Consider the following 25431-nt stretch of genomic DNA (forward strand, 5'->3'; position numbering starts at 1 on the left):
TTGAAGGGAGCCGGCTCGGGTTCACAAGCTTGCTGACAGACCCCGAGCAGACTACGGGCGTTCCCCGAGGCAACCGATGCAGTGACCCGAGGTGAATGGCACTTTGCACCGAGGTGAATGGCAGTTTGCACCGAGGTGAATGGCTCGCTTCCCCGAGGTGTTTTCAGAAGTTCCCTGAGGCGTCCGAAGTTCGGCTCGGTGCTATGGGATGAAATCCGACCCCAACAAACAGTCTTTTTCAATCCTAACTATTTGCCAACAACCTTTTTTAACCCAAACTTTGATTCTTTGCTTTTTTCAACCTGAACCAAAAGAAAATCCAAATTCCAAACCTGACCTTTATGAAGATTAGCCGATTTTTTTTCTTTTTTTGCTAAGTTTGCAAATATCATTAAAAATGAAGGATGAGGTATTACAAAAGCATTACCTAAAGTAGAGCAACTTTGGGGAAGAAAAAAAAAACAAGGTTACATTATTAAACGAATGAAAATTTTGGTAGCTAACGAATCCACATGAGCATCAGATGTCGCCAATGCCTCCTATGCCGCCTTTCCGAGACAGTGTTTCGGATTTTTCGATCGATAATCTTAAAGATCGTTGATTAGCTGATTTCAATATATCTCTAAACTGTTCAAGCTTTTAAATTGCCTCTTCATAAAAGCAATAGATCTCCAATCACAAAGGTGTTCAATATCTTAAAACCAGAAAACCGAAAAAACCCGAAAATCAAAACATCTGAACCGTTTGAACCGAAAAAACCGAAATTGCAGGCCTAATGGGTTACATACTGCAATTAGTGTTTGTAATTGTCTAAATTACTTTTTTATCCTTTCAATTTAGGGTTTAGGCTATAATAATATTAAGACATGTATCTAAAATCTCGGCTTGAGATTAACACATAAATACGAGTTAATTCAAATTCATCCCATTGATCCCAACATTGAATCAAAAATTCCTCTGTTCAACTGTTACTTTCTTAATAATTCCGAATGTTCAGGAAAGCAGAGAGCTTTTGTCGTATCTTCTTACAGAAATCACAACAATTGCAGAGACAGAGAAAAGAAATGTTGGGTTTGATCCCAATTTCATCACCAGACAGTCTAAAGAAAGTACTTGAAACACTGTCCGGAAAATGGGGAGATGTAGTTGAAGATCTTGAGTGTATTCAAGTGAAAACCATGAAAGGTGCAATGACTAACGAAGTTTTTATGGTGACTTGGCCAACAAAGGATAATGATTTTCACCATCGGAAGCTTCTTGTTCGTGTTTATGGAGAAGGAGTTGGTGATCTGTTGTTCAATAGGAAAGATGAGATTCGTACGTTCGAGGTTGTCTCTCGTTATGGTCACGGTCCTAAGCTTCTTGGCCGGTTTGCTGGCGGTAGAATTGAGGAATTTATTAATGCCCGGGTATGTATGTTCCTCTACATTCCGGTTTGGTTTCTTGTGCAATAATTCACCAAATTCATTTGATTAGATACATTATGTTGTGTCTGAATAGAGTGTTGGGTCTGAATTTGACCATGAGAAGATAGTACAAACGACCTTTGATTTGTGTTTTTTTGGGAGATTCTTTTTTTGATTGATGTTGAACCGGGAATTAGCAATAGTGTTATTACCGGTTTAGTTGTGTATCAACTGAGTAACAAGGAACATTTAAATGCTCTTGTTGGACTTCATCACCATGACTTGGGTCTGTCTATCATCAATAAGGATCTTTGATTGTGGTTTGCTTAGAAGTTTTTGGTTTTGGGGTCCGGGAAATACCAATAGAGGTATGCCCGGTTTAGCTATGAACCGATTAAGATGCTCTTGATGGACATTGTTTTAACTTTATTCATCAATCATCATCATGATTCTGGTTTATTTATTTTTCAATTGCATTTTATGACTATTGATCAGACTTTATCGGCGGCGGATCTACGTGACATGGAAGCATCTGCTCGTGTTGCAGCCAAGCTAAGAGAGTTTCATGGTATAAATATCCCTGGTGATAAAAATGTGCTCATTTGGGATAGGATGAGGTAAGTAATATTTCTCTGTTATTATGAAGAATGAGGTGGTGTAATAAATAACAGAACCTTGAAAACATATATGACCAGGAATTGGCTTAGACAAGCCAAGAGTCTGTGTACACCTGAAGATTTAGCAGAGTTTGGTCTAGACAAGATTGAAGCTGAGATAAACTTACTAGAACATGAGCTGCAGGATAAGTGTAAGCAGAAGGAGATTGGGTTTTGTCACAATGATTTGCAGTATGGTAACATTATGATTGATGAAGACACCAATGCCATTACTATCATTGTAAGTTTCTCATTACCCTTGAGGTTAAAATATCATCACACATGGACCAACATGAGATTCTCTAACAGGACTACGAGTACGCTAGTTATAACCCGGTTGCATACGACATTGCAAATCACTTCTGCGAAATGGCAGCAAATTACCATTCCAAAACTCCCCATATCTTGGACTACACTCTATACCCAGGTATTCACATCGACAAGTAGAAACGTTATTTGAGTGGTTCTGACTGATTTGGTTTGGGAATTGCAGGAGAAGAGGAACGAAGTCGATTCATCCATAACTATCTCAGCTCTTCAGGTCAGTTTCTCAAAGAAACATAGTTCCTTCTTCTTCTAGTCATAACAACGTCCCATGGACTAATACGCCTTCTTTTATTAGGCGAGGAACCAAAGGAAGAAGACATAAAACAGCTCTTGGATGATGCTGAGAAGTACACACTAGCAAGTCATCTCTTCTGGGGCTTATGGGGAATCATCTCTGTAAGACTCCTCCTTTCTCCAATCCAAACATAATGTAATCAAGAAAGTATCTGAAATATGAATTGTGATTGTGCAGGGATATGTAAACAAGATCGAGTTCGATTACGCCGAGTATTCAAGACAGAGATTCAAACAATACTGGCTTCGAAAACCCGAGCTCTTATTCTCCTCTCAAATGTATGTTTCAAACACCAAATGATGTAATGCAAAAGTTGTAACCAATTCTAAATGATTCCAAAATCTGAAATGTTTCCAAGTTCCAACAAATTATCCATACAACAGGACATTAAACTAACAATGATACTTTATGTACAAGAAATCAAAACCTCTCAACCAAATTTGACCTAAATCAAAAAACAAGAACAAGAAAACACAATCACCATTAGTTATGAAGAAGAAGGCTTTATAAGAGGCTGAGATGTTTTACCCCATTCTTCAGGACTACACTTAACCTCCATTAACAATGTCACAACTTCCTTCATCGTTGGTCTCTCCACCGGCGACGGATTCACACAGAACATGGCGATTCCTAATGTCTGAAGCATCTCTTGAACTATCTGATCTGGTAATCCTTGAAGCTTCACGTCAAGTACTGATAAAGCTGGTTCAAAGCTTCCCATCTTCTTCTTCACCCATTCTACTATGTGAAGTCCGTCGCCGATTTGTGGCTCCACGGCGCTCCGGCCACTAAGAATCTCTAATAAAACGACGCCGTAGCTGTATACGTCACTCTTCTCTGTTATGTTCATCGTGTATCCGTATTCTGCATAAATTACACAAAAACCTCTTAGTTTTAATATCTTTACCAAAAAAGCACCAAATATTTTGTAAATATGAAATAAACCATGATTTTTAACAAACTCATTAAATAAAACCCCAATATTTTGTAAAGATGAATGAAACATGATTTAACAAATTCATTAAAAACATTCAATCTGCCAACAACAACAAAAAAACCACAATTTTTTGTAATAATGCAAATGAAACCTTAAATTTTAGCAAATTAACCCTAATATTTCGTAATAATGCACAAGAACCCCTTTTTTTTTAACAAATTCATTTAAAATTTCCCTTGAGTTTGTGTAATACTGCAAATGAAGCTCTGAATTTTATCAAATTCACTAAATATCCCAATTTTTGTAATAATGATAAGAACCCTGATTTTTAACAATTCATTAAAAACCAGACAATCTGCCAATTAAAAAAAAAAAAACCGACAATTATTTGTAATAATGCAAATGAAACCTTAAATTTTTAATAATTAAAAAAAAAAAACACCCTAATATTTTGTAATAATGCATATGGAATCGTGAGTTAAAAAAAATAATTAAAAAATTCCCCCAATCTCTTGTAATAATGCAAATGAAATCCTAAGCTTTAAAGATTTATTAAAAAACCTTTATATTTTGTAATAACGCAAAACAAACCCTTCATAAAAAAACAGAGAAACTTGCCTGGTGCGATGTATCCATAAGAACCAGCAACACGAGACATAGCATTATGATAATTCGGCGAATTCATCATCAGCTTCGCAAGTCCAAAATCCGCAAGAATCGCTTCATATTTCGAATCCAGAAGAATATTATTACACTTGACATCTCTATGCAAAATCGCCGGAACACAATCATGATGAAGATAAGCCAAACCCTGAGCAGATCCAATAGCAATCTTGTAACGTGTTTCCCAATCCAAGTTCCGATTTCCTTGCAACAACTGTTGAAGATTCCCATTAGGGAAATAATTGTATAGCAGCAGCTTCACTGATTTGTTCGAACAGTAACCTAATAGCTTCACAATGTTTCTGTGTCTGATGCTACCAAGAATCTGAATCTCCGCTGCGAATGAATCTATTGTTGATTCTCCTCCTCCTTCGTCGTTGTCTTTAGTTTTCCAAAGCTTCTTCACTGCCACGATCTCTCCGTTTGGTATTTCGGCTTTGTAAACGATCCCTGAACATCCCTTGCCGATCACGTTTTCGTCTGTTAAGCAATTGACGATGTTGTTGACGCTGATACCGAGTTTTTGGAAGGGTATGAATGTCCATGGGTATGAGAAATCTTCTGCTGTTGATGGTGAAGAAGACGATGATTTTTGAGTGTTGTAGCGGTGATTGTTTCGTAAGAGGAGAAGCCAGGCTGCGAGGATGGCGATTGTGATTGAAGCAAGGATTACCGCGATTAAAGCTACGATCTTTGGGGATTTGACTCCGTTGTTTTGTCTATTGCGTGATGAGCAAGTAATGCCGTCGAGTGAATGGCAGAGGTTTGTGTTTTGGAGGTATGAAGTTGCGGAGATTGTTTTGAAGAACGGTGTAGCTGGGATTGGACCAGAGAAGTTGTTGCAGGATATGTTGAGTGACGCTAGGCTTGTGAGTGAACCAAGGACTTTGATGTCGCCGTGAAGCATATTTCGTGAGAGGTCCAGTGATTGTAGCTGTGTGAGGCCGGAGAAGGTTTCCGGGATGTCTCCAGTGAAGGTGTTGTAGCTTAAATCAAGATTTATAGTCAAGCTTGTTACTTGACCGAGTTCTTGTGGGATTTCACCGGATAAACTGTTGAAGCTAAGATCAAGAAGTGTAAGCTTTTGAAGATTCTTGATGGATTTAGGGATTTGGCCAGTGAGGAGATTGTTGTTGAGGATCAGCTTGTTTAAGTAACTTAAGTTACCAAAACTCAGCGGTATGTTTCCGGTGAAGCTGTTTCTGCTCAAATCAAGCTGCTCTAGATTCACAAGGTTCCCTAACTTAGCAGGAATATCTCCAGTTATGTAGTTGTTGTGCACATCTAAGAGCTCAAGGACAGTGATGTTAGAGATCTCATAAGGAAGCCCACCAGAGAAATGGTTCATGTAGAGATCAAGAAACACCAGGTTCTGTAACTCGCCTATCTCTTTAGGGATTTGACCTGAGAGTTGGTTCTCTCCGACTCTTAGCCTCACAAGCGACTGGCATTTCGATACGCTCTTTGGTAATCCACCGGATAAGGAGTTTCCTAGAAGCAGAAGTTTGCTGAGCCTCTTTAAACTGAAGAGCTCTTCTGGGATTCTTCCTGTTAGCTTGTTCCTAGAGAGGTCAAGGGCAACTAGGTCTGTGCAGTTGCCAAAAGAAGACGGAATTGTTCCTGAAATAGAGTTCTCCCACAAGAAAAAGCTCTGCAGAGACTTGAGGTTTCCGATTTGGGATGGTATGGAGCCTGATAACTTGTTCTTATCCAGCTGCAGAGCAATGAGGCTGGAACAGTTACTTAATTCCCAAGGAATCTGACCGGTGAACATATTATCAGACAACTGAAGCTGCTCCAACCAAACAAGCTTCCCTAAATCTCCAGGAATCTCACCGGTCAGATCGTTGGCCGAAACATCAAACACCACGAGGGAAGAACAGTTGGAAATCTCTGGTGGGATGACCCCAGATAAAGAATTCCCCCAAAGAAGCAAGCTAGTGATCTTCTGGAGCTTACCCAGTTCCTTTGGGATGGATCCAGTGAGCTTGTTCATGTGTAGATACAAGTTCCTGAGCTCTGAGCACAAACCCAGTTGAGGAGGAATGGTACCAGAGATCTCAGTGTCATACAGAGCCAAAGTTTGCAAATTTACCAAATTCCCAAATGTGGAAGGGATTGAACCTGACAAACCACTTGCTGCAAACCCTAGAGTTGTCAAATTTTTCAGAAACCCTAGCTGAGCAGGGATAGGACCTCCGAGATTAGGGTTACCTCCAAGTCTGAACTGCTGAAGAGAGACCAAAGAGCCAAAACTTGAAGGAATCGAACCATTCAACAGATTGTCCTGAAGACAAAGCACTTGCAAGGCAGATAGATTTGAAATCTGTGAAGGGATTGAGCCAGAGAGCTTGTTGGCGTTCAAGATAAGGAACTGGAGAGAAGAGAGGTGACCAAGCTCTGATGGGATTGGACCAGAGAGAGAGTTTGAAGAAAGGTCGAGAAGCCTTAGGTGGGTAAGTTTTCCAAATGAAGGAGGGATTGGGCCAGAGAGGTTGGTGGAGGAGAGGTTTAGGAACTGAAGAGAGGAGAGAGAAGAGAGGTCAGGGATTGAAGACAGGTTAAGGAAAGTGTCGGGGATAGAGACAGAGATGACTCTGTTGTCTGCAGAACATGTAATGCCATACCATGAACATGGTGTCTGGTCTTGTGGGTCCCAAGAAGAGAAAAGTGATGGTGATGGTCTCTTCAGAGAGAGAAGAGCTTGGCCATCTGATGAAAGAGAAAGAGTGGGTTGGGCCATGGAGACCCATGAACAAAACAAGAACAAGAAGAAAAAATGAGTTTGTTCTCTCTCCATGGAATCTCTGGGAAGAAAACGAATGGGTTTATGAAAGTGTTGGTGAAATGATTGGTGGGTGGTGTTAATGGAGGATGAGGAAGAAGAGAAGCAAAGTGTTGTCTTATCTTTTTTTGTTGAACCTTGAGGAGACAAGAAGCATGTGTAAGAGCTTTGTGATTGCTTAAGGTTTACACTAAACCATTGCAGAACAAGAACAACAAGAGCAATAACTGTAGATAACCATGTGAGGTCCTCACATTATCTCCCATGGAGAAACTCTCTGGTGGTGGAAAAAAGGTAGAAACTTTATCCGGTAGTTGTGGTGATGAAGGTGGCCGGAGCTTAGAGGTTGAAGAAGGTGACCTTGGACTTTGGGTTTTGCTTTATCTCTCTCTGTCTCTTTCTTCTCGTTTGTTGGTGTTGCCTTCTTGGGAATACTAATAATAAGATTGAATTACTCTGTTTATTTTATATGATTTTAGTTTTTTTTAAGATTATTATACTGCAGTGATTTGGGCGCCACCGGATTTTCTTCCGTTTTTTCGTGGATGTGTGTGCTATATGTAAAATACTATTTTCTATTTATGAAAATATTCAAACTTTTTACATTATACAATAAACAAAACTGTATTTCTCTCAAAACCCAAGGTATTTTAATTAAGTCTTCCTTCCAAAAATAAAGGTTAGTTTTATTCTTTGCTTTTTATAAAGTTATTCACGGACCAATGATTTTTGTAGAATTTTAAGTTAATTTGTAACAAGCAAATTTGTCTATCAGTAGTTTGAAAACCCATTAATAGGATTGTCCCTTTTTAATTAATATAAAAACAAGCAGTTCCATTACTTGGCACCGTATTAAAGTTAATTAGTATACATATTACTCACATAGTATTTGATTTAATTAATACCATCTATTTATAAAGATTTATCAATAAAAACGGGTGCATGTGTATAATTGAATAGTGAAGAAAGTTAACACATCTCCATTATTGCTCAATCTCGGTTTAAACTTATCATTATAAGAAGATGTATCGATTTCGGTATGTAATCTCGGTTAATCTTTTAAAAGAAATCGATGAGGATCTCTAAGTTATTTTGTTTGGTTAATGAATCTCAGGTGTAACGTATAAGCAACTAAGTTATTATATTGTATACATAATGTTACACCCACACATATTTTAGTGGTTTAGGGTGTGATAAAAATCAAACCACGAAGCAATGTAGCTAACAAAGTAACAATACATGTTATTGCTCTTGTCTTCTTCTCCCATCTTCTTCTCCTTTTGTCGGCCACTCCCAACCCTTGGATCTTCTTGTTTGGTCTCTCGTTTTACTCTTTACATTAGATGAACCCATACTATACGACAATGATCAAGATAATCAAGACTGATAATCCACTAATTGGTTGCACCATATATAGTGGGTTGTCTCTAATGATATGGCAAACTGATCTATTTTTTTGTTGGGTGATTACATTTGATAACAACATCATTTTAACCTGGATTGTTGGATTTCTATCAGTGGGACGTATCTAATTACCAAAACAGTATAAGGATTAGGATGTCTTTACTAATTTGGTTACACTATATTTGTCAATCATTATATGAATGATCCAAAACATGTAGTGACACCTTTATAGTATAAGTATACATTGATAGTACGTACGTAGATATTTAGAATAACCAATGTGTTGAAGAAGATAAATAATGATGTATGAAATTAAAAAAAGAATAGGAATATTCACAAAGACAAGGCATCAACTTATAAAGTAATTATAAGAAAAAATTATTATTCTATTTTTCAAAAATCTCTTGTGACAAAAATACTATTTACATGTTTCATATGGTTTATATTAAATAGTTTATTTCTGTCAACAATTGTAATATGGATTTTTGAACCAGAGTGATAGAATTATGACGATGTTAATACAAATCTTAGTCTTACTTTTCAGTAAATATGAATTTCCAACTCAAAATCAATTGACAGTAATTGTCCCACAAATCTCTCATCTCTCGATGTGAGATATAATTCTACTAACATATTTCGTGTATTTCATTCTAAAATTTAGTGTTCCTAACGTCTATATGTATACGTACTACCTCCATTGAAATCAACAACATTTAATATTATCTTTCATATGCGTAAAATTCAGTCTAATATAATTAATCATATTGTAAATCTTCCTAACTTCATATAGCTATTAACAATATATCCATGAAATGAGAGTGGTCTCTCAAAGTGACAAATGAGGCTAACTAAAGCTGTGATATTCACGAACATAAATGGTTTGATTTGTGTACCGCAAAAGAACATCATAGTTTTTGTTTTTGTCAAACTAGAACATCATAGTTTATCTAGAAATATGCCAAACACTTCTTATGAAGGAGTATTAGACGTACATATGTACTTGTAAAATATAAAGTGTAATAAAGGTGGAAATAAAACATTAACGTTGGTAATTTGGAGTTTATCTGGTGAACAAGATATTTTGTTTCTACAATGGTTATGTTACATTGGTATAAACTCTATGTTAGTTTTGAAGGGTAGAGTACAACAAACATATTCTCTATTACTTCTTCCGTTTCATAATATAAGTAATTTTTGATAAATTTTTTTGTTTCATAATATAAATCATTTTCAAGTTTTAATGCAAATTATATATTACTTTAATATTTTTAATTATTTATATTATGCAATTTTTTTTATGATTGGTTGATTTTTTTAAAAGTATATATTATTAATCTGCGTGCTTTTAACTAAAACGACTTATATTATGAAACAGAAAGAGTATTTAGCACGACGAAATGATAACAAAAGATCCCAATTATATCTTGGTTATGAATAAAATAGGACTATAGATAGGGAACACACAAGTGATTAGAGCCAGCATGGCCTTGGAGACGGTGAAAGTTAAAAACTTAAAAGTGATTTCGGAGGGAAGCCCCTTTTGTTTTTGTCGTATTTCTATGATTAATCTAATAGGGATGGATTTTTTTATATATACGTAGAATTGGCTTAATTGCTTAAAAGCCATAAAACTAATATAACTAATTAAAATGATACGTAAAAATCAAAATTACATTACCAAGACAAAGGAGGTGGGTGCGTTTGGGGAGGTGAGCAGCATCAAAAGATTGTTTATAGAAGAAAAAAAACACCCACATGAAGGAGAGAGCTATAAATGTATTAAAAATGTATTTTAGACTTTGACCTCTTTTTACTATCCATTTAAAGTTTTGTACTCGATAAGTTGATAAGATATACTTTAGCTTTGCTTAATATCTATTTCAGTAATGGTAAAACTATTAGAATACTAATGTCACATGTTACTAGTTAACTCATGTTTCACAAACTTCGGTATATGTAACTTTAACAAAGTATTTTGTAGGCGGCGATAGAAAATTTAGGGTAACTAATGATATAATTTAATGCGGTTAATTTTGAATGCATGCACGCTCCAAAAGCAAATGCTTTAACGCGGCCGCTAATTAATGGTTGTTCGAGCTAACCTAGTTGTAAAATAACATTCTTGGAGAATTTTTTATTTTATGTTTGGAGACCTACATTTTACTACTAAACCATTTATCTTTTCTACGGTAAATACTCAAGAAATATTTGTTTCAAAGTGATACAAGATTGATAAACTTAATTTGCATATAAAAAACTCAAAATGTAAGAGTACGTACGTAGAACACACAAGCCTTGCCAAGGAATTCACTGAGGTCTAAGAAGTCGAAGTACTTGTTGCCATGCTAATTACTCAGCTTACACAGCTTACTAGCTTAGATTGCACATTACAGATGGTTTAGTCACTTCTTCTGAATCCGGACCAATTATTCTAGGATAGTTCCACCCGAATCATTTAATATGCCGACCAAACCTTAGTATATTGAATGATCATATTAATTTATTTATAGAAAAATAAAATCATTTATAGGATAACTAATATTTTTAGTAAGAGAACTATAAAAAATATTTGTGTAAAATTATATTTCTATATAATTACAAATATTTGTTTATCTCACTAGGCTTTCAGTTATCCGTTCGGGTATTGGTTGGGTCCATTCGGTTTTGGTTCTTTCGGTTCTAAAATTTAGTATCTATTCGGATATTTTGAAATTTTGGTCCGGTTTCGGTTTGGTTCCGGTTATTTCGGTTTTAAAATTTAGTATCCATTCGGTTATTTTGTTTAAGATATTTTCGGATATTTCGGTTGTTTTTGAGTATTTTCGGATATTTTTGGATATATATTTTTTTTTGTCATCCGAAATTAAAAAGAGCTCAAAAGAGCCATTCTTGAGGAATGTTGTTTACATAGGTGATGTGTAGCGGTTCCGTACAAACTTTTCGTGCCAGATTGTCCGCTTTAGTATTAGCACATCGAGAAATTAGAGAAAGAGAGAAATTGGAGAACTCTTCCTTGTCGCTCTGAAATTCCTCCAAATACACTGAGAAGGCCGGCCATTCGGTTGGGGAAGACACCATCTTCACCAAGTCAGAACAGTCTGTAAAGAAATCTACATCTTGATTATCTGCACCAATCATACACTTCATCGCCCACAGGAGGGCCTCGAATTCTGTATGTAGCGAAGATAGGCTTCTACGGAGGTTAGCAGCTCCCCTTGTTGTCGGCTCACCATACGATGGTGTGCAAAACCACCCTAGTCCGGAAAACTTATCATTGTCCTTCCAAGATCCGTCCACAAAACAACGATATCCCGTGAAATTCGAATCAATAGACACCCCCCTCGTTCGAGGCCGGTTTGGAGTTGCCCATGATTCTTGATTTTCACTATGAAGCTCCACTTGAGCTGATTGCCACAATTGTACCTCTTTTTCCGCTAGTCGTAAAACCTCTAGCGGATCATTATCAACATTTCCAAAAATCTTTTCATTCTGTGCTTTCCAGATATACCAAAGAATCCATGGATAAGCACTGGAATCAACCTCCGAAGGTATCCTCCAAAATAGATGATCTAAATTCGCAAAAATAGAATCCGAGGGGAAAATCCCCATAGCCGTAGGAATTTGAGAAAGTGCCCAAACCTGTCGTGCTGGGTGGCACTGAAAGAGTGTGTGATTGACTGTCTCCTCAGGTACACCACATCTGGCACATCATGAGTCACAAACAACTCCTCTCCTCTTTAAATTCTCTGTAACCGGTACACAACCCGTTAAGATTTGCCATAAAAAGTGACGTATCCTTGGTGGACATTGTACTTTCCAAGTGTTAGCCTTTAACTTAATGAGATCTGGCCCAATGAAAGAGGAGCTAGACTCTGACTTATCCAACCTTGCGGTATGATACCCCGACTTAACTGAATATTTGCCGGATTTTGTAAAGTGCCAACCCAAAGTATCCTCCTTGTGTATCGCTCCCACTGGTAGGGCACTAATTAATTCGACTTCATCCTGGTCAAAGATCGCCTTAAGGAGATCACTGTTCCAAAAATTCGACCAGCGGTCGATTAACATGTTTACTTTAAGAGATGGATCCATAATAGATCCATTATTTTTTGCTGGTCTCGGGAATTGAGCTGGAATCCATGGATCCTCCCAAACTGAGATAGAAGTCCCAGATCCGACTCTTTTAATAAGTCCTTTTTTAACCAGAGATCTAGCTGAGCATATACTCCGCCACCCATACGATGGGGAATAAGACTTTATATTTTCCAATGGGTTGGATTTCCGATAATACCGCCCTTTAAAAATCCTTGCAAAGAGAGAATCTGGAACCGTGATTAATCGCCATAACTGTTTAGCAAGTAATGCCAAGTTAAAATCATCGACGTTCCGAAATCCTATCCCTCCTTCCATTTTACTAGTACACAATTTATCCCAGGCCATCCAATGCATGCCTCTGGATTCACCATTCGAGCTCCACCAGAAATTAGCAACTGCACTGGTAAGTTTAGAAGTGATTGTTTTCGGTAGTCTGAAGCACGACATCACATAAGTTGGTAATGCCGCAGCTACCGATTTAATCATCACTTCTTTCCCACCTTTAGATAAAAATTTTGCCGACCATCCGTTAATTCTTGTCTGTAATCTATCTCGGACGAAAGATAAAAGTTTCGTCTTGGAGCCACCTAGACTTTCTGGCAAACCGAGATAAGAACCCATACCACCGATGGTAGTGATACCTAAAGTAGATCTAATCTCCTCCTTAACATCGTCAACTACCTTATGTCCAAACTGAATCGAAGATTTCGAGTAGTTAATTTGTTGTCCCGAGACCGCTTCATACTGCTTTAAAATCCCCAAAATTACCCCGCACTGATCCTTATTAGCCTTACAAAAGAAAAGGCTATCATCCGCAAACAACAAGTGAGTAACCGGAGGGCATGCATCTGCTACCTTTATACCCGTAATTAATTTCTCCCGTTCAGCTTTCCGTATGTTCGCAATTAGTACTTCTGTACAAAGAATGAATAGATAAGGAGAAAGCGGATCTCCTTGTCGTAATCCTCTCTCCGGAATTATTAGACCACGAGGTTGTCCGTTAATGAGAACCTTGTATTGGACTGTAGAGATACACCACATTATCCAACTAATCCATTTTTCACAGAAACCCAATCTGTTCAAAACCTTTTCAACGAAAATCCATTTCACCCTATCATAAGCCTTACTCATATCCATTTTTATAGCCATGAATTTTCCTTTACAGGATGGGTTAGTTCTTAGCCCATGGAACATCTCTTGTGCAATAAGAATGTTATCCGAGATTAATCGCCCTTCAACAAAAGCCGATTGTGTTTCCGAGATCAGTTTTGGTAAAACCGTCTTTAGTCTTTGACAAAGAATCTTCGATATAATCTTGTAACCAACATTGCAGAGACTAATAGGTCGTAACTCCGTCATCCTGGTCGGTCTTTCCGTTTTTGGAATTAGACAAATGTTTGTCGTATTCAACCGTTTATCAAAAATCTCATCCTCTAGGAAAGAATTAACCAAGCATAAAAGATCTACTTTAATGGTAGTCCAAGCTTTTTGAAAAAACAAAGCTGTCATACCATCTGGCCCGGGAGCCTTCTCCGGGTGCATCATAAATAGAGCTGCTCTCACTTCTCCCTCCGTTGCCGGAGCTATTAAAAAATCATTAATCTGATCCGTAATCAGCCTTTGTACTTCTTCCAACGCATCCTCAAATTCTTCGGGTTTTGTCGTAGTAAATAACGTCTGAAAGTAAGAAACCGCAATATTTTGAACCACTTTATCCTCCGTTGACCAGATCCCATTCTCATCGTGTAAACCCGTAATTCGATTCCTCGCCCGTCTCTGTTTCGTTAGAGCGTGAAAGTATTTCGAATTATTGTCTCCTAATTGCAGCAAAGAACTTCTACTTTTCTGATGCCAATATAATTCCTCATCCCTATAAGCCTCTTTCAACCGAATTGTTAAATCCGTAATCTCCACCCGTGATCGACCATCATCTCGCTGCGCCGCGGATAGTTGTGATTTTGAATCCTCAATTGTTTGTCGACCATATGGGGTCAGCTCCCGTCGCCATTTCGATATTGCTCGCCGACAATTGGTCAATTTTTCCACAAATTTCCCATCTCCTGGCTCAGTATCAAAATTCCAACCAGTTTCAATTGTCTCCAATAACCCTTCTTTTCCTATCCACCTTTTGTCAAACCTGAAACTTTGTTTCCCGCGTGGTATCTTATCCGCAATCGTAGCTAAAACCGGTGAATGGTCAGAGGCTACCATTTGTAAATACTCAACAAAAGAATTACAGAATAATTCATGCCAATCTTCATTTGCCAAGGCCCGATCTAGACGGCATCGTATCGGTTTCTTATCCCGCCAGCCCCTCCAAGACAACCAATCTCCTATATATGGGAATTCCAGAAGACCACAATTTTGAATCATTAAATTAAACGGAATAAAAGAAGACGCGTGTCTTAATTTACCCCCTCTCTTTTCATGATTTCCAGTTAATTCATTAAAATCACCAATTAAAAACCACGGAGAGTCTCGAGATAAGCCGGTTCTAGTTAACCTTTCCCACACTTGTTCCCTCTTACTAGGAACCGGGTCTCCATAAACAAAAGTAAGATAAATTACTTTGCCCTTATAAATTGCTTCAACATCGATTAACCGATTACTTTCAAATAAAACCGAAACATGATAATCATTATTAAAAAAGAGGGCTAAACCGCCACTACAACCGATAGGATCCACAGTTCTTAAATTTTTATAACCAAAATGACCTACAAATTTTTCCATAAAAGAGGTGGATTGTTTTGTTTCCGAAAGAAATAAAAAATCTGGCCGGTGTTGTTTCCAAATATCCCGAAGATAACCGATAGTTGCCTTATTCCCGAGCCCTTGACAATTCCAACTCAAAACCTTCATTTATAAACTTTGTGTTTTGGTGGGTTGCGTCCACCCGTGAAACCTTTTACCGTGCCATGGTGCGTCGGTTTATGGTCTTCATTCCCATAATCTCCCAAATTTTGCAACCTTGTCACCCAAATTTTCCAATTAAAGAAAAGAGCCTGATCTTCTGTTTCAAAACTTTGAGAAAAACAGAACACCAAATCGTTCAACATATAAAGTGTTACATGAAATACGAACCACAATTTCCATAACCAAATCCCAAAACTATGCTTTCCTAAAAACCAATTGGAGACCAAATAATCTCCGAAATTGAGTAATAGAGATATGAAAACATCTTCCCAAATTGAAAATGATGAGTCAAATATGCAAATCTGAGAAACCACCAAAGAATGAGAGTGAAAATCCATCCACAATAACTTCGATTGTGATGAATCCTCCTCTTTGTTTGTAATAAACCATTGCAATCCTCCATTGAAGGCCTCCACTTCAAAACCAGAAACATATCCATTGGATATGACCCTTAGAATCACCCGAGAAGAGCCAAATCTGAAGCAAAACATGATGGAAACAAAACTAGACCTCATTATTGGGTGTAGAACCCTAGAGTCTACCTCTTTATCACCATCCTTCTCATCACCATAGCCATACAACGCATCAGCCTGAATAGATTTAATTTCCTTCAAAACACAATCTAGCTTTAGGATTCGCCCCCAAACAAGCCACCATCTATCCCGACTCAACACTTCCCCACGAAGACATCGCAGCTCCTTTAACTCGCATTCATATTCCAAAATCAAGATCAAAACCAAAACTCCCCCATTTAAAAGTTCCCCGGAAACCACCCAAATGCTGTCCCCAACCCACCATTGAGACCATTTCGAGAAAGACCCATGAACAGATCGGATCTCCTTCACCCCACGTCTAGTTCCCCGAATCAAGATCCAACTTACGACACCATATCTAGCAGATCGAGACTCCATTTTCCCTGAAACAATCTTCACTTCTCTCCTCCATTGCCCCCCGATACACAACTTTACTCGCCCAGATCTATCATTTGCTTCCTCACAACCATACTCCTGCTTCCCCCAAGAGATAGAATCTCCTCTAACCCATTGACAACCTGCCTTGACTACCAAAATATTCCTCAAAACCAATCGTATCCCAAAAATAAAAATTCCATCAAACCATTCGATGAAGATCCCAAAGAAACCCAAGACTCCCTGATTCTCTATTGCTTGAGACATAAACGCATGGCCGGATTACATCTCAGTCGAAACCATCGGCGAAGTGCCTTTTTTACCAAATTAACCGATGAAACCAATTGAAACCCAAGAGATACACCTCCCTCAAATCCTCCGAGAGAGATCTCAGTCTTCCATACCGAATCCCAATCCACCCTCGCCGCAAAAAACAAACGCATGGTCGGGTGATTACCCTAGCGCCGTCACCATCTCCAACTTTTCTCGAGAGCTTTTTTTTTTGATATTTTTTTGGATATATTTCGGTTATTTTCGAGTATTTTAACTATTTTTATATATTTTCAATTATTTTTGATTATTTGGTCTATAAATAACTAATTATTTTGAAAATATAATTGTATTTCGGTTACCCGAAATATTTCGGTTAACTATCGATTCGGTTATGGTTATTTCGGCTATTAAATTTACTATCTATTCGGTTATTTTCAAATTTTCTATTCAGTTCGGTTCAGTTCTTTTTGCTTCGGTTTCAGTTCGGTACATTCGGTTCGGTTTATTTGCCCTGTGACTATGTATGCTAGTCAATTATATTCCCCCAAATTTAGTTGACATATTCTTAACCGGTTTTAAACCGGAATATAATCAAACTTTTAACCACCGGTTCTAAAAAGAAATCAATATCCTACCAAAGGTCGTTAAGTCTCAACCGCATCTTCTTCCTCCTGCAACCTCTTCTTCTCTCTCTGTTAGGTTTGACCGGAGTTTATGGCGGAAGTACGATCACGATCATCACGGCGAACCGAGGTATGCAGATCTCTATCTTCTCCTTTTTCCTTCGTATAGTTTGGTTGAATTAGGTTTTTTTTTATTGGGGATAACGATCATGTGAAATGTTGCAGAGCAATTGGGCTACAATATGTTGCTCAGCTTTCTCATGTCTCCAGCTCTACTGGGCACGTCTTGTTCTCCGTAAATGGTTCAATGTTTCTGCCACTGAATCAGATTATAGCGCTGATAGTGACGATGACTACGAAGATAGAGCCCAAGGTCAGCTTACTCTGACTCTCCGGGAATACATTAGGTTTTCTGTACTCTATTATGACTGAATCTGAACCTTTGTGTAGCAGAATTTGATCCAAGTAGCTCTGGAGTTACCAATCCTCGTGCTGATATTGACGGTAATGTGATATGTAACTCCTCAGGTCTTCATTTATGTTCGTGGAATCATTCCTTATAGCTAATTTTCAGTGATAGTGTTTGGATTAGAGGAACATTATTGCTCATTCAGATTTCTTTTTTCTTAAATTCAGATGGGCCTAAGCTTAGAAGACGAAATTCTGAAACTTTCAGGGTGCAGTATATGGATACCAAAGCAATCAGGTCTTTTGATTATTCTGCTTATCTTTGCATTCACAATGTTGTCATTTTGATTGTTGATGTTTCTGCTATATTGTGAGTTTTCTGGTCTCTGTCTAGTTGAGGAAACACAGCTCCTTGTAGTTATCTTTAGTTTGTATACAGATATTTGGTTTCTTGTGTCTCTTTTCTCCTCTGATGCTATATTGTGAAGCATTTATTTAAGAAGTTCCATTTTTTTCATCTGTGTGAGTCCTGGTATGTGGTTTTGATGTAGCTAGAATCTGTGCTGGGACATGGAATGTTGGAGGGAGAGTTCCTTCATCTGACTTGGATATTGATGGTTGGCTAGACACTGTTGAACCTGCTGACATTTATGTTCTTGGGTATGTTTTTTTTTTTTCCCTGAATCTTTTGATTAAGTGCCTTGGTGAAAGAGTTCTGTATTCAGTGTTCATGAATCATTTCATTTCAGTCTTCAGGAAATTGTTCCCTTAAATGCTGGAAACATTTTTGGTATGGAGGATGACCAGCCTGCTTCTGAATGGGAGAACTTGATACGAGATGCTTTAAACCAAGTTCGACCAAGAAAGCTGAAGATTGTAAGTCACAGTGATCCCCCTTCTCCATCAAAATTTAAGCAATCCGAAGAGGTTCCTTATAGGGTAGAAGATATGTTTGTTGAAACCAGTCATGATGCTTGCGATGCTATTAGTTCAATGGATAACAAACTCAACTCTGTTGAAATCACAGACATACCAATCGTAAGCGAAGATTCACTTACTAATATAGACGTTTTGGGTTCTGCCAATGACAATGCGTCTTGCTTGCCAATACAAGAATATCTACAGAGGCAATTTTCATCACCAAATACGCCAGACCGCTCTCTTTCGATGCAGATTAATAGTGATTCAAAAAGGGAAGAAAGATTTAGTTACACTAAAAGAGTAGGTTTGAGCTGGCCAGAGCCTCCATTGAGGCTGCTAAATCAATATGTTTCCGAAAGACGTGGTTCCTTCAAGTCAGTGAATCTGACTATCACGCATCTGAGAAAACCATCGTATGTAAGGATTGTGAGCAAACAGATGGTTGGAGTGTTTCTCACCATCTGGGTTCGGAGGAACTTGCGCAAGCACATAAGCAACCTTTGTGTATCTACTGTTGGTGTTGGTATTATGGGCTACATTGGTAACAAGGTCTTGATTTCTCTTACTAGTTGCTCTAAATTCTTAAGCTAGCAAATAACTTACGGTTTCTTGCGGTGTTACAGGGATCTGTATCTGTGAGCATGTCAATCTATCAAACACCATTTTGTTTCTTGTGCTCGCATCTGTCATCTGGGGAAAAGGATACAGATCAAGAGAAAAGAAACGATGATGTACGTGAAATTCACAGAAGAACGCAGTTTCTTCCGCATTCTTTAAATGCCAACGGGATTCCAAGAAGCATCCGCGATCATGAGTACGTTATATTTCTCAGTTGATCCATTAAATTACATTTAACTCTTAATATTTTGAATTAAAACAAGATGAACCCTCTGTAGAAGAATAATCTGGCTGGGAGATCTGAACTATCGGATTAACTTGTCGTATGAGAAGACACATGAACTTATTGCAAGAAAGGAATGGCAGAGGTTGGTAGAGTATGATCAGGTACCTTTACTGCAGCATAATCACAAAGCTCTAACGTTTATGTTTTTGAAGTTACATATGAAGCAATCTTTTGATAGAGGTTGAAATTACATGTTTCATTCTCTGATAGCTTTCAAGAGAAATGACAAAAGGGAACGTATTCGAGGGATGGTCAGAGGGAACTTTAGATTTTCCACCAACATACAAATACGAAATCGATTCAGAGAACTACATCGGAGATGACCCGGAATCCGGGAAACGTAGACCAGCCTGGTATTTTCTTCATACACAGTGATACAACATTTTTCCGTAGTACTCATAACAATGAGTTCGAAGTGACTATAATTGATCAGGTGTGACCGCATCATTTGGAAAGGAAAGGGAATGAAGCTTTTTAATTACAGAAGAAACGAGATTAAACTATCGGATCACCGGCCTGTCACAGCCACGTTCTTGGCCAAGGTCGAGGTTTTGTCTCCACGGAAACTTCAGCATGTGCTTACACTCACATATGCCGAAATTCAAGGCCTTGACGCCTAAATACCCTCTTCTGTCAGATCCCATTTGTGTATAGTTATTTAACAATTTATATACCCTTCATGTATAATAGTGTTCACGTACACATAGGAACTGTGGAGGCAATGGTGAGAAGATGCATTGTAAAGTTAAGGCCTGGTCAAAATAACCGAACCACGAGAACCGAACCGGAATCGAACCAAAATTTTAAAATACTCAAATGGATCCTAAATTTTAGAACCGAAAGAACCAGAACCGGAATCCAACCGAACCAAAAAATTTCGGGTACCCGAAAATATCCGAAATATGAGTTTATATCTAAAAATATTAGTTATTTTTAGATAAAATAACTAAAAAATACCCGAAATACCAACAAATATTTGGAAAATATATAAAAAAAATACTTATAATATCCAAAAAATATTCGAAAATACCCAAAAATATCCAAAATACCTAAAAATATCCGAATGGATCCTGAACTTCAGAACCGAAAGAACCGGAATCGAACCAAAATTCATTGGTTCATATATGGATCCTAAACTCTAGAATCAAAAGAACCGAAACCGAACCGAAACCGAACCAGAATCGAACGGATACCCGAACCCCAGGCCTAGGAATTTTGACTGATGGGCTATGCTATGGTAAATAATGGGCTCAGTAAAAGCCCAATAAATCTGCCACTCACTTCACTTCACACTGACGTTGATCACTGATTTTCCCAAAAAAAAAAAAGAAAAAAAAAATTCACAAATCAGTAAGAGTTAGAACTCTCTACACTCACAATTCCGACGACTTGACTTTAAGATCATACCCGTCGGAGATCGGTACTCGTCCATTTCCTCAAAGCAATGGGAGGAAAATCAGAGCCAACGAAATCGGAATCCATGGCGACGAAGACGACGAATCCAGATCTACTCAACAGTAGTTTCTTCCCTTTCAAATCCCTAAAATTGAAGACGAAGCAACAAGAGCTCTTGCTCCGTATCTCGATCCTTGGTCTCGTCTATATCTTAGCCTTCATAGCTCGTCTCTTCAGTGTTCTCCGATACGAATCAATGATCCACGAATTCGATCCGTATTTCAACTACCGTACGACTCTTTTCCTCACAGAGAAAGGCTTCTACGAGTTTTGGAACTGGTTCGATTCCGAGAGTTGGTATCCGCTAGGTCGAATCATCGGCGGTACGCTTTATCCTGGTCTTATGGTCACAGCTGCGTTAATCTACTGGACATTGCGGTTTCTCCGATTCTTTGTTCATATCCGTGAGGTTTGTGTGTTAACCGCACCGTTTTTCGCGTCGAATACGACTTTAGTTGCGTATTTCTTTGGTAAAGAGATTTGGGATACAGGAGCTGGTCTTGTTGCTGCTGTTTTAATCGCTATTTGCCCCGGATACATTTCTCGGTCTGTAGCCGGGTCGTATGATAACGAAGCTGTCGCGATTTTCGCTCTTTTGTTGACGTTTTATCTGTTTGTTAAAGCGGTTAACACTGGTTCATTGGCTTGGGCTCTTGGCTCTGCGTTTGGTTACTTTTATATGGTTTCTGCTTGGGGAGGATATGTGTTTATTATCAACTTGGTTCCGCTTTATGTGTTGGTGTTGTTGATCACTGGAAGGTATTCGATGAGGCTTTACATTGCTTATAACTGTATGTATATCTTGGGGATGTTGCTCGCGATGCAAATTCGGTTTGTTGGGTTTCAACATGTTCAATCTGGTGAGCATATGGGTGCAATGGGCGTCTTCTTATTGATGCAGGTGTTTTACTTCTTGGACTGGGTGAAGTACCAGCTCAATGACACCAAGTTGTTCCAAACCTTTTTGAGGATAACTGTGACATCGGCTATTTTGGTTGGTGGTATTGCTTTGGGTGTTGGAACAGCGTCTGGCTATATATCTCCATGGACTGGTCGATTTTACTCGTTGCTTGACCCGACTTATGCAAAGGATCATATTCCCATTATTGCATCTGTTTCTGAGCATCAGCCTACGGCTTGGTCGTCTTTCATGTTTGACTACCATATTCTGCTCTTTCTTTTCCCTGCGGGTCTTTACTTCTGTTTCAAGCGTTTGACGGATGCTACGATATTTATTGTCATGTATGGTCTCACTAGCTTGTACTTTGCTGGTGTCATGGTTCGGCTTATTCTCGTCGCCACTCCAGCAGTTTGTCTTATCAGTGCCATAGCTGTCTCTGCCACTGTCAAGAATTTAACTTCTCTGTTAAGGACAAAACAAAAGGTTTCTCAGACTGGTTCCACGAAAGGAGCTGGTAGTTCAAAAGCCTCTTCAAAGGTGAATCTTTAGTTTCCATTTTTTTATCTGCTTTGGTTTAAACTATTGTACCACTTGCCACCTACTTTGAACTCCTGTGTCCTAGCAGGTTACACTTGATCAGTCTCAGCCTTTCCAGAAGAATGGTGCCATTGCTCTTCTTCTTGGTGTATTTTATTTGCTGAGTAGATATGCCATTCACTGCACATGGGTGACATCAGAGGCATATTCATCTCCCTCAATTGTCTTAGCTGCAAGAGGAGCCCATGGGAACAGAATCATCTTTGATGATTACCGCGAGGCCTACTACTGGCTTAGGCAAAACACTCCCACTGATGCTAAGATCATGTCGTGGTGGGACTATGGGTACCAAATCACTGCCATGGGAAACAGAACTGTCATTGTCGATAACAATACCTGGAACAACACACATATTGCTACCGTTGGACGTGCCATGTCTTCTTATGAAGATGAGGCGTATGACATTATGAGGTCACTTGATGTGAACTATGTATTGGTCGTCTTTGGTGGTGTTACTGGTTATTCTTCAGATGATATCAACAAGTAAGTCTTTTAACTTCTCTCGTGTATGCTCCTCTTCTCGTTTATTACTGAATTTCTGGTTATTGTTGCGTGTCAACCAAATACGGCATTAATTGGTGGCTTGTTAGATATATACGTTTGTTTTTTCTTTTGGAAAATTTTGTTTGTCTGGCTACTTCTCAGTTATACAACAAGTGTGGGGTTTGTAGTAATTGGTTTGAACTAGTAGTGAACAAAAAAATGACATGGGCTAGTCATAAGTGGGTGGATTGTACTGTTGACTTGTAGCGATTGGTTTGAGTCGTCCACTGAGATTTAGTTGTTATTACATATATCTCCATAATACCAATGATGATATACTTCTGGCGTGTTAATATCTTTAATGGTCTTCCAGTTCTTAGTGATTCTAAGGAGACTCTTTTGATTCAGTTGATTTGTGGAGTTATTGATCATCTTTAATAATATAAAAATTGTGGGTTAGGTTCTTGTGGATGGTGAGAATTGGAGGCGGAGTATTCCCAGTGATCAAGGAACCTGATTACCTTGTGAATGGTGAATTCCGTGTAGATAAGGGTGCATCACCAAAAATGCTGAACTGTCTTATGTAAGTTAACACTCAAGACTCTACTTTTAGCATGTATAATGTAAATTTGAAAACGATGCAATTCATCTTAATTGTTGTTTTCGTGTATAGGTACAAGTTATGCTATTACAGGTTCGGTGAGCTGACCACAGAATACGGCAAGCCACCCGGGTATGTTAAACACCTATTTGCGTTTTGCATTTTGAAGATAGTTTAGTCCATCATAAACGCAGTTACTTTACATATGAAAAAAAGTTGAGCGGTGGAATTATTGGCAGGTATGATAGAGCAAGAGGAGTGGAGATAGGGAACAAAGATATCAAACTTGAACACTTAGAAGAAGCTTACACAACATCCAACTGGATAGTTCGCATTTACAGAGTCAAACCTCCTACGAACAGGTTGTGACGCTTCAATGTTATGAAAATGGCTTTAGATAGTTGATAGGTTTGAGGAACCATACAATTTCGGATTTTCTTGGACTTTGTTTGATTTTTTATGCAGAGACAAGTTTTGTAGTTTTTCCATCGTTTAAGTTGAGACCTATTTGCATTGGTTTGTTCGTATACTTTTAAAACAGGTTATGTAATTTAATCTTGGTTTGATCAAGCTCAAAGTAAACATAAATTTTGAAAATTAGAGATAAAAGAAACATTAATCATATTAAAATCAATGAGTAAATATAATATGGTAAATGAAATCCTAACATGACCTTAACTTAATAAAAGAAGACTATCAATCCATCAGTTTATTTTTGGAACCATAATGTTATTTCTGGTAAGCTACCAAAATCTATGGTAGGAGTTCCATAGATTTGATTATAGTAGTGGGAGTGGAAAACCATAGTGGAGGCCGACAGGAGGAGCATGTGGGTATATTGTTGGACGAAATGGTTGTGGTACCATGAAATTAGGCATAGACATTGGAGGGCAACTGTTTGACATTCTTGATCCGCACATAAAATACGATTGAAAGTTGTATACTCTTAATGGAGGTTATAGAGATAACATGTTGTTGGGCCGACCGCTTGACTGAAGATAGTATATTGGCGAGGACTTGGTGTTATGGTTGACGAAACAATGTCCTGCGAAAGGTTATTAAATTGAGTTTGTAAATGAAGCTTACGTTCCTCTTTACATTGTGTCAAAAAGACATAGATAGATTTCTTTCCCATCACCTTCTCATTCATCTTGAGCAGTTGTCTAAAAAAAAACTAATTACATGGTTTACAAACTTACAGCTTTGGAAGCATCTTCACTCATTGAGAACTCAACTAACCCACTACCTTTGCTAATATGATTATAATGGGCCATGACCTTAAAAATTCATAAGTTAAATTTGATTATTCGTCGTAGTCACAAATCAAGGTATTCTTTTGCTAATAGGATTACATGCGTGCCTTGCAAGAACTGATGATTCCAAACTCACAGAATAATTCTTGAAGCTTTTTGTTATCAATAAAATCATCAAGATTCATCCTTTACGTGTTCTCACATCCCGTTTTATCTTTTCAAGTTTATATTTGGCTTTCAAATCCTCAATTCTATTATTTTCCCACCAAGTCCTCCTAATACGCAACTATTTTTCATCAACTATTGTCTCGTTCAGAGTCGAGCCAACGTATATCAAGACCCATAGCGGACTTGAAATGCAATAGTATAAAAAATGAAAAGTTAAAAACCTCACCATTTATAAAAAATAAAAAATACTAAAGCAGCAAATAAATATTTGATTTTAAAACATGTGGTCTCAAACATAATTCAAGCCGGAATATGAATGAGCGGTCACTATAATTTAGCCATTTATTTAAAATTTTGTTTGAAATTTGCACTAGATCAGAGACGACAATAAAAGCATATTTTCTTAGATGACAATCCAAAATTATACAGTAATAAAGAATATTATGACTTGGCTA

At 38.0% G+C, this 25431-nt stretch overlaps 4 protein-coding genes across 8 annotated transcripts; 3 read left to right on the plus strand and 1 right to left on the minus strand.

The window, feature by feature from the left end:
• The first annotated feature begins 772 nt into the window (after positions 1–772).
• Positions 773–3025, plus strand: LOC9327138 (probable choline kinase 3). Its single transcript, XM_002891030.2, has 7 exons — positions 773–1409; positions 1902–2023; positions 2102–2303; positions 2372–2489; positions 2556–2603; positions 2685–2785; positions 2862–3025. Exons 1-7 carry the CDS (start codon positions 990–992, stop codon positions 2982–2984), a joined length of 1134 nt encoding a protein of 377 aa, XP_002891076.2. The 5' UTR covers positions 773–989; the 3' UTR covers positions 2985–3025.
• Positions 3015–7752, minus strand: LOC9327139 (probable LRR receptor-like serine/threonine-protein kinase At1g34110). The gene is made up of 2 exons (XM_021012819.1): positions 4240–7752; positions 3015–3548 (listed from the first exon to the last, which is right to left on the minus strand). Exons 1-2 carry the CDS (start codon positions 7082–7084, stop codon positions 3172–3174), a joined length of 3222 nt encoding a protein of 1073 aa, XP_020868478.1. The 5' UTR covers positions 7085–7752; the 3' UTR covers positions 3015–3171.
• Positions 7753–17097: 9345 nt separating this feature from the next.
• Positions 17098–20267, plus strand: LOC9329872 (type I inositol polyphosphate 5-phosphatase 1). Of its 5 annotated transcripts, none has more exons than XM_021012825.1 (10): positions 17105–17415; positions 17511–17658; positions 17736–17789; positions 17922–17991; positions 18249–18353; positions 18443–19163; positions 19238–19428; positions 19511–19619; positions 19729–19871; positions 19952–20267. In XM_021012825.1, exons 1-10 carry the CDS (start codon positions 17377–17379, stop codon positions 20136–20138), a joined length of 1767 nt encoding a protein of 588 aa, XP_020868484.1. In that variant the 5' UTR covers positions 17105–17376; the 3' UTR covers positions 20139–20267. The 5 variants fall into 5 exon arrangements, with proteins under 5 accessions (XP_020868488.1, XP_020868484.1, XP_020868485.1 ...); XM_021012826.1 differs by having other exon boundaries at positions 17106–17415; positions 17739–17789; XM_021012827.1 differs by having other exon boundaries at positions 17108–17415; positions 18245–18353.
• A 562-nt stretch (positions 20268–20829) lies between these two features.
• On the plus strand, positions 20830–24125 carry LOC9327140 (dolichyl-diphosphooligosaccharide--protein glycosyltransferase subunit STT3B). The gene is made up of 5 exons (XM_002891032.2): positions 20830–22411; positions 22500–22954; positions 23415–23537; positions 23628–23687; positions 23795–24125. Exons 1-5 carry the CDS (start codon positions 20963–20965, stop codon positions 23922–23924), a joined length of 2217 nt encoding a protein of 738 aa, XP_002891078.1. The 5' UTR covers positions 20830–20962; the 3' UTR covers positions 23925–24125.
• Positions 24126–25431: the final 1306 nt, after the last annotated feature.

This window comes from Arabidopsis lyrata, assembly GCF_000004255.2.
Source record: "Arabidopsis lyrata subsp. lyrata unplaced genomic scaffold ARALYscaffold_1, whole genome shotgun sequence".
In the NCBI taxonomy this organism is placed as follows: domain Eukaryota; kingdom Viridiplantae; phylum Streptophyta; class Magnoliopsida; order Brassicales; family Brassicaceae; genus Arabidopsis; species Arabidopsis lyrata.